Here is an 8,753-nt window from a genome sequence, read left to right as displayed (position 1 = left end):
CCACGGCCAAAGCCATACATGTGTATTTTTATGGTAGTGGGCCCCTCTAGTTGTTTTTTCTCCAGGTTCTCCGGTTATCCTCCCTCCGCAAAAAGCCACATTTTCAGTCCGCCACGCATCCTGCCTTTCTGCCTGTTTAAAATCTAAGAGTTCACTCAAACCAGAAAGGTCTACTTCAACACTACACTCAGTAGTGAGTAATCAGGGGAAAAAATGAGACAATAGTGAGTTTTGAGCATGCACGCAAAAAGTAGACCCGTTCCCCTAATTATGTCATAATTAATAATAAACTTAAAAAGAGCCAAGATTTTGTTGTGAGTTTTTGGTCTCCGTCCTACTGAACTAAAGACAACCATGTTAAGACTTTTAGGCTCAGTACATCTGCAAAGTTTCCATGTCAGTTTCAGGAACTTTGCAATAATCTGCATTATCTCAGGGATGTTAACATGACTAAACAATTTTTGTCCCAAGTGCAGCCAATGAAATATCTCATATTTTAAGTCACTCTGCGTTTAAAACTCTATATAGTTTGTGAAACTCTGTACGGCAGTGAGTACTGGCTCGTTACGGGTCAAAGGTCGGGCAATTTAACTGACGCCTCCAGCGATGGTGTTGTACTCTTTGACGTCACTATCCAAGGACGACCTGGCATCTTGGAAGACATCATCATTTTCGTCGATGCTCTCCGTTAGCTTCTCCTTGATGGGATAGGGAGGGGCTGTTGACAAGGCATCGTCGTCTGATCGCTCCGGGTCACAGTTCTGTAGAAACGAGGATTTTTGCAAGAAAACTGAATTATGTGATTTGTTATTATACTGAGTTCCATCATAAGTCAATCACTACTTAATGAAATGTCATCCAGTTTTAAAATCGAGTCACGAGTGCTGTTTAACCAGTTCGCGCCGGGATTATTTTGACATTGACCGGACCCAGACGCGGGGATTGTTTTTCACGAACCTCGATGCCAGACGGGTTCAGGCCGTCCTCTGCGGGTAGCACACCCTGATATTTCTGGCCTCGCTTATTGCGTGTTTATCTGTCATCTGTTCCGAATACCGCAAAACCTTTGCATGTATACACGTCATCCGACATGAACAGGTTAAATGAAAAGCAAACCGTCACTGTTTATTCCTCGTGACTTGTGACCGGACTCATGACATGACTTGCGAATTGTGATTGCCTGGATGACAACTCTTAAAACTTGGAAACATCTTTTCAATTAAATTTTTTTCATGGGAGTCACGAAGCTTACCGGTTAAACCTGGAGTTCACATTCTGTTTACAACTAAAGCTAGACACTGTTTTCTGTTGTATAAAATAAAGTGATATTTCAAATTGTTGTCCAGTGTCCAATTTGTTTTTTAGCCAACTCATGTCTGTTACGCTCCGCCATTCTAAGTTTTACGTAAGGTTGTGTTGGAGTCAGATGTTTTACAGCTACGGCTTCATTTTTTGTTGTTGAAACAAATATCCTCTGCTGAAGAAGAAGTCTGTGTGCTAATGTCTTTAGTCAACCAATAACATGGAAAACTTCCAGTTTATCTTAATTTCTGTAGCTGGTCTTTGTCACGTCTCACTTCTTGGGCAATGGCTCAATCCATTATGCACCCCCCCCCCCACTACTACGCCTGTGGGTAACCAACACGTGCACATCTCTAATGCCACACAATCCACAATGTATACAAAATCATATTCTCCAATGAATATGCTCAAATATTCAGTAAATTAGACACAAATACACCAGAGTGTTGGCGCACAGCATAACAACACTTGAGTGTCCCTTGTCAATAAGAGAAATGTTCTGCACTTTTACGGCTCAGCCTAGGATGTCCTTTCACACATGGAGTCCAAACTTTTGACACTTCTGACAGAAAAATAAAACAGCATGTCCGTACCATTAAACGTTTTGTTTAGCATAGAATACATTTAATATCAATTCTCGTCACAAATCTGATAACACAATGTGCCCAAGAAGAAATTTCAGCTCAATATCAACTTTACTTTGGTTTATCATGGAGGAAGGATTTATACAGCTGGGAAAATCTTGAAAATTTATGATGACCTGCTTGCCCTGTACATTCAGCAGTAAAACTTAAAAATTAAGTTATGTCCGAATCACTTGGCTGTGGCTAGAAATAACACATGAGTCTATGGGAAATGGCTGCAGGTTGCTGCAGCCGCTAGCCAGTGGCTTGCATAGGCGTGCTTGTTATTCCAAGACATAGCCATGTGATTCTGACACAGCTTTACCGATATAACCAACCAACCAATATAAGGCGACATCAGACTGATGCACAGTTCAATAGCATTCTTCAACAACTTTAACCCTAACCACCCCAACTCCATCAAAATCCATCCCCCCATTTTGGTGGATTTGGGGGGACTTGGTCCAGAAGGCCTGGCGTGACTAAATATTGATGGAGTATGATGGACTTGGGCCTTATGGCCTGAAGCAGTGCTAGGGGTATCCGATTGATTTTGCCTAGCTTCCTGTACTGCTATTGTGATAAAAGCCATGTGTAGCAAGTCCATGGATGTCAACCAGTGCGTCAGTGGTGGATTCCATTATGTCATGTACAGTTTTGTATTGGACGCACAGTGATTGATGGATTTTGATGGACTTGGTCCAGTTGCTAGTAAAAGACGCTAGGGAGTTAGGGTTAAGAACGGCTGTGACCCGAGGGTGCATGTGAGTGTGGTGCCACCTCACTAATTGATTTTGAATGCGGTCAACACCAGAGAAATCTTATAAAGACTCTTTACTAAATTACTACACTCTTAACCCAGCTGCAATTTGCATTCTCAGCATAAAAAGAAACACAAATAAATTAAAATTACATCATAATTTACACAGACAAATAATTCCTTGTCAACACAATGAAATAAATTTTCTCTTTTTTCCCTCAAAATCAAACCTGGTTTATGCATTAATACATTCGCACATGGTACTTATAAACAAAAAATTGGATAGTGGATACAATAATAAAATACAGGCATACAGAGTTGTTCCTGTATTTAAAATAATAATGTCTATAATTTCAAGAATCGCTGGAACACTCTGGCAGTGTAAACCATAACAATCAGCAGTTCAAGTTCAACTTTAGCCTAAAATAATTTGAACATGGAAAGTTGATCCCGCTCGAGAACCACAATTTCTAATTTATCCAACACTGTTAGGAATGTCTAGGAACTTGATAAACAGCATTATTAACACATCGTCAACGACACCATGAAGTAACACCCGAGTGGAATTGAGTGCAGGCTACGCACGCGTATTTTACAAAACCGAGTGATTTTTGTTTTCACTAAGTAACACCAAAGTACACTGTGTGCTCACTCGGTACATTTTCGTTTTCACAAAGTATCACCCATCTTTATTTCACCAGTTTAAAGGCTTTTATTAAATTTTTCTGTAATCCCACAAGAAAACAGATTAATAACATTCCTGTCAAACGTTTTAAAACATTTTTATACAAATTGTTTTTTTCGTAACAGTGTTGTAATATTGTGAAAACGAAAATCGTTCGTGCCAGTGTCCGATGTGCGCACACACTTGAGCATTACTTCGTGAAACAAAAATTTGTCATTAAGCGGTTTTCACGAAGTAACACTGGAGTGGACTTGGGTGTTATGTTGTGATGTCGGTGACGATATGTATGTCTTGGTCATTACATTCTTGTACCGTCTACAAAGAAAATAAATAAATGTTCAATAACAAAACATTTTTGTCTACACATGTATGCTTGATACAAACACCATGCTATGCAATATCAGTGACAATAAACTATAGCTCTTAAATAAATATAAAACTGCACTTAGAAATATGTGATTATGTGAAATATATTAGTAGGATCTAAAACAAAATTAAAGTATGCAAATCTCCCAGCTTCAAATCTCTTAAACTTTGGTATGTTCCACACAACAAAGCTTTCTCAGAAATAAAACACTGAAAACAAAAAAACTATTAAAACTATTAAAACTTTCACAAATGAATTATAAGTTGTCAGTCTAGAAATTAAAAAAAGCCATGCAGCAATGACTCATGTCTCAGATTTTAGTCTGGAGAATAAAAAAAAAAATCCAATTTCATAAACCAATCATGGAAGTTTTTGCTTATGCAAGATCCCAAATTTAAAACACAATTTGAGAACTACTTTGCACAAATGATGGGTTTCTTTCACCACCAATGTTGCTGAGCTAATGGTCTTATCTTTATTTTTGTCAACATTGTTTCAGATATTCGGGAGTTATTTTGGGCACTATGATAGGGTGTAGGAATTCAACCGAAATTTTACATTTTAGAATTGAAAGAGTTCACTTTAAAAAGGAGGATCCTCTTCGTCGGCTTGACAGAGGATAAGATAACTAAAAAGATCTGACGTTTATGACAACGACCATCTGAGGTAGTATGGTGTGTTTGGACCAAAAGAATGCAATTGTTTCGAAGAAATCGAGCGATATTTGGGTTAAATACAAAAATGACCATGCATTGTTGGTCCCTAAACGACAAATTTGTTGGTATATGAATGTCAACTAACCCAAATTGTTGTTATAAAACATTTGGATAAATAAACCAGCTTTTTACCTTTTGCGGAAGAAACTTGTGCAAATAATTCACATCTAATTGTCTCTGTAATAAATGTATAAGGAACTAATCCAAATTGTTGTTCTGAATGAAGATTTGTTATAAAACATTTGGATAAATGAACCAGCTTTTTACCTTTTTGAGGAAGAAACTTGTGCAAATAATTCACATCTAATTGTCTCTGTAAATGTATAAGGAACTATTAAAATAGTGACAACATTGGCCAAGATAAACTCTTTATATTTTCTTCTTAACTATAGATTCAAGACAGCTGTATAAAATGCAGTCTATGTAACAAAATTCTGAAAGACAGAATGTGAAGGCGTTTACTAACGAACAGTACAAAGTTCATGTGCATACTGCAATCTAAATGTGCAAAGTAATAAGTTGCAACGTCTATACCATGCATGGAAAATGGACTAATTTTACAAGCATTCCACACAGAAAAACAATGTTGAGTTTTTGGTCAGTTTGGGGGGAAACAAAGGAGTAGGCCTATTAATTATGCAAGCACATTGCAGTCAACATCTCAATGGATTTGGCGATCCAAATTTGAAGTCCAGAACTCATCCGGGTGGGTGTGGTTTAGTGGAGCCACCACATCAGGGCTGGTACATTTTAGTCAAAGTTCTCGAAAAACCAATGCATCATCATTTGGTGATTGTGATGCACATGTAGTTATCTATCCCGCTCTGTCATTTCAAAATGCTGCACATGCATCGCTGGAGCTCAGAAAGGCAATTGATCGGGCCAAGTTAAAACTGTTCAGGAGTTTTGGACGGGATTGTTACTAGAGATGGGTGCAGCCGGACGACTGGCTTCTCTACCATTGACCGCTCTCTCTTTACGGACGGCGGGTATGAACTACACAGGCAACGGGGAAGCAGCATGGAAGAAGCAGGACAAGGGACGGGGAACAGGATGGAGGAAGGGGGAAAAAAGAGAAAGAAAAAAGAAGGATTTAACACCGTTTTCCTTTCTGTTCAAGCAGGTAATTGTAACACAACTACTCTCGGTTAGTCTAGGCACAATTCAGGATGGCAAACAAGTACATCCACAACTTCACAGCACTGAGCAAAGGGAAGCATTCAATTGAGATGTTATGATTACACAATGACTATCGACAACAGAGGAACTTACTAAAATTCAACAGGAATCTGGATCCCATCCTTTAAAATAGGAGATCTGCAAATTAAACAGTTTGGGTGTTTTCAAGTCCACGTTTTTTGGAGAATGTGATCTGTGTTTTTTTTTAATTTCTCCTGGTATCAGTGTTGTAGTCTTGTCCTTTTTTCCAAATACCTTAGTATTCCAAAATAGTAAAGGCCATGCAATGTGATTTGTTTTTAATGCAGTCCTTGTAAATGCACCTTTGTGTCCAAAAATTTCAATCATTTTTGCATTTTCAAGGGTATTTTGGTGTCTTTTAGGTTTTTATGCTAACGCGAATTTCCATATTCATGAGCAAAAGTGTGATGTCATTTTCAGGCAGAAACCTCAATGTTACAGCTATTTTAGCACCAAAAGTTTCCAGAATTTGGGATATTTTGCAGTCGTGTAAATATTCTTTTCTGTGGTGATTCGTTGCGTCAGTACATGGCAGTAAGCCAATGAGCAAACTTTTCTCACAGATGTTTTCAATGAGCAAATTTTTGGGTTCACAATTTGAACAGAAAACCCCTAAACTGAACAGTGTCTTCCTGAAATGACATCACAGCAACAGCACTCTTAGTTGTCCAGAAAACCATGGAAAATGCTAAATGTTTAAAGAAGTGCACTTTTTAACACAAGAAACCCAAAAGACATGTCAAATAGTTTTCATAAAAAAGAGCAGAAATTTGCACAAAATATGTTGCTAAGAAAAAGGCATTTCGTGGACCCTTTAGTAAAAAACAGTAGGAATCCAGCCCAGGTACCAAGGAACCTCGTCACAGTGCTTTTCAATTAAATACAAATGTTTGGACACCAGTGTTGTGGTTGAGTCCATCTGAAGTCCACCCAAGTCCATCACAAATCCATCACAAGTCTTTCAGTCTCAATTCAAGTCTCAAGCTATTCCAATGAATGTAACAAAGGCATTCCTTTGTCATTGTTCACCCCCTGTTACTGTACTTGTGACTGGACTTGCAATTTACTAAAGAAAGGACTTGTGATGGACTCGACTACAACATTGTTGGACACACGCAAACAAATGTACGAACATTTGCAAAAGCATTCAGACTGGAGTTCAAGTTCTTTTTTTCTCTCAAATTTTCAGAGAATATTCTATTAGTTACCCCAGGAGCACAAATGGAACATGGAAAAATGTACATGTAGTGCATCTGTGTCCCATATGCCACATGGAACACAGATACTGTACAACATTTCCACGAGCACGCAAACGTGTGTTCACCATCGATCGTAGACGTCCTATTGTTGTCCCTCTTTTGTTTTTAGGAAGACTCCCATAGGTTTTGTACACGACCCCAATCGCGGACGTATGCTGGGAAATCGTGGACGATATTGTTCTCTATTTGTTCTCTGGTATTTTTTCGTCAACGGTTTGAAAAGATGAACATGCACACCCATACGTGTTCCACGAGCGTGACTGGGATAGCAAATACCGGTACATCTTCAAGCAAATTTGATGCACAGTAAAGATTGAATGCACACACTGTTCAAAAACTTTTCAACATTTATCCTATTACATGTGCATGCAGTTGGAATAGTGCGCATCTTATAATAGCAGGATACGCGGAGTGCGATATGGACTTTGGTATTGAGTGTAATTACACACTGTTGTTGCTTTGGGTTCAGTTTGCTCGAAGACAAAGATTCTCAATCACACTTTAACCCCATAGCATATAAAAGACCATGATTTTCTCGGATTTAATAACTACAATATTTCAGTCTACTTGTTGTACTCGGACTCGGACTCGACTACAATACTGTCAAGTACAGCCTATGTGTACAACAAAATGAATGAATGAATTTTCTAAAGCTCAAGGCGAAGTTAACTATGTGACTACATGCGATGATGCAATGGCACACACACATACCACTGAATACCAATGACATGTGCACAAACAGATGACTGAATTGCAGCAGGCAAAATGCATTGGGGGAAAAACCACTAGTTTCAAACCAATATCTGAAAGACTTCTATGTATTTGTCACCCTCACAATTAAGAATATTTCTTCATCTTGTCACATTATCTTTCTTTTCTAATACACTGTTCTTATAAGTTACAATTTCTGGACACTTTGGGAAAGAAATACAGTACTGACAGAAAAAAAAATGGAGATCTTCACTACCTCGTTATGGCAAGCTTATGGAAGTGACCATTTTATGTCAAAAGAGCTGGGGGGGGGGGGTTGAGGAGGGAGGGTTGGGGGTAAACTCCATTTCTGTATCCTTCAAAACTCCTCCAAAAATCTTCTAAACTCTCCTGAAGCCTCCAACAATTCCAGCAGCAATTACAAGTGCTGGTGGGTACTCAAATAATCCTCTAGTGCACTGAAGGCATGTACAGCGGTTTGGAGTGAAATTCTATGAAACACCTCTGTGCCAGTATCTACATGTACATGTAACCTTTGTCCATCTTTTCCCGATTCTTGGCCCAAATGACAGCCCGAGCCTGCGTCTAACAGCATTCTGAAGTGGCAAACATGTAAACTCTGCATCACAATGACGGCCTCAGAGACTTCCTACATGCACATGCACAGATCTCAAAGAGCTAGCTGATGAAGTGAATACCACACACACAACCTGCATGTACAACGAGGTCGTCATTTGAAACTCAACATTCAAGGCACTTTTGAAGCAAATCTTCCAGAATCCTCCGAAATCCTCCGCTGTGCAGGGATGAAATGGCACACTGCATGTACTAACTCTCAAGGGTCATCAAGCCCAATGCAACATATTCAACGGCTGGGCGCTACAATGTAGATCCTCAATGCTGCAAAATCCTCCAATGGATGAATTTCAATTGAGCATCGAAACCCAGGGCCTCAGTGCATTCTTTTGTGGAGAAGATATAACAAGAAAGCTTTGCTATCAGGCACCAGGAAGCTTGGTCTTCATGCCAAATTGATACACCTCTTGTGGATTTTGAAGAAGCCATGGAGGGTTTGGGTTAAAAGACCCATGCAACGTAATTTTTTTTTTAATGCAACCCTTGAAAATGCA

General features: G+C 39.0%; 1 protein-coding gene across 5 annotated transcripts in view; it reads right to left on the bottom strand.

The window, feature by feature from the left end:
- The window catches only part of LOC119737235 (6-phosphofructo-2-kinase/fructose-2,6-bisphosphatase 1-like), a 48,546-nt gene continuing 39,793 nt past the window's right edge, over positions 1 to 8,753 (bottom strand). For 3 of the 5 annotated variants that reach the window (XM_038211428.1, XM_038211432.1, XM_038211431.1), the window contains exon 17: positions 1 to 761. In XM_038211428.1, the coding sequence (XP_038067356.1) occupies positions 588 to 761 (174 nt within the window). In that variant the 3' untranslated portion in view covers positions 1 to 587. The remainder of the gene's footprint in view (positions 762 to 8,753) is intronic. The other 2 variants (XM_038211430.1, XM_038211433.1) reach the window with 1 other exon arrangement.

Source organism: Patiria miniata, unplaced genomic scaffold, assembly GCF_015706575.1.
Source record: "Patiria miniata isolate m_02_andy unplaced genomic scaffold, ASM1570657v1 HiC_scaffold_3, whole genome shotgun sequence".
Classification (NCBI taxonomy): domain Eukaryota; kingdom Metazoa; phylum Echinodermata; class Asteroidea; order Valvatida; family Asterinidae; genus Patiria; species Patiria miniata.
This window is presented reverse-complemented; position numbering and strand designations above follow the sequence as displayed.